The 800-nt window shown below is 41.1% G+C and overlaps 1 protein-coding gene across 1 annotated transcript in view; it reads left to right on the forward strand.

The window, feature by feature from the left end:
* Positions 1–800, forward strand: part of LOC103728115 (calcium-activated chloride channel regulator 1-like) — a 19,909-nt gene that overhangs the window by 15,508 nt on the left and 3,601 nt on the right. The window contains exon 11 of the mRNA XM_029560305.1: positions 1–236. This exon is cut by the window's left edge and continues 2 nt beyond it. Within this exon, the coding sequence (XP_029416165.1) occupies positions 1–236 (236 nt within the window). The remainder of the gene's footprint in view (positions 237–800) is intronic.

Consider the following 800-nt stretch of genomic DNA (forward strand, 5'->3'; position numbering starts at 1 on the left):
CGTCAAATCTCAGGTGCTAACGGTGACAGTGACCACAAGAGCAAGAAGTCCTACCAGACTCCCAGTAACTGCAACTGCCCACATGAGTCAAAACACAGCACGATATCCTAGCCCAGTGATTGTTTATGCCCGAGTCAGCCAAGGGTTTTTGCCTGTTCTTGGAGCCAATGTAACAGCCATCATAGAATCTGAAGATGGACATCAAATAACACTGGAGCTCTGGGACAATGGTGTAGGTAATAGAAATTTGAACTTAAAATTCTCCCATCAGATTCCATATCAATATTTCCTCTGTGTACTTATGAATTGTCTTAGCTTTCTGTTGCTATGAAAAAACACTGACCAAAACCAAACTGGAGAGGAAAGGGTTTATTTCTACTTCAGCTTACAGCTCATGGGATGAGACAGGGCAGGAGCTCAGGGCAGGACCTAAAGTACAGACCACGAAAGAATGTTGTTTACTGGCTCTCTTCCCACAGCTTGTGCTCAGCCTGTTTTCTTATATAGGACAGAACCACTTACTTACCCAGGGGTGGTACCACCCACATCGCTCAATAATCAAGAAAATGCTCCACACACATGACCACAGACCAATCCAATGGAAGAAATTACTCAATTGACGTTCCCTCTACCCAGGTGTATCAAGTTGACAACTGAAGCTATCCAATACATGAACCATGTTTCAAAGTAAACAAAATTTAGTTGTAGTATTTTTTAAACTTTTTAACACAGTTGTCTTGACAAAGCACAGATATATGTAGTTATCTCCATTAAAGTTCATGAGCAATTTTCTTGATTAT

The sequence above is a fragment of the Nannospalax galili genome, unplaced genomic scaffold (assembly GCF_000622305.1).
Source record: "Nannospalax galili isolate Female #2095 unplaced genomic scaffold, S.galili_v1.0 scaffold9, whole genome shotgun sequence".
NCBI lineage: Eukaryota > Metazoa > Chordata > Mammalia > Rodentia > Spalacidae > Nannospalax > Nannospalax galili.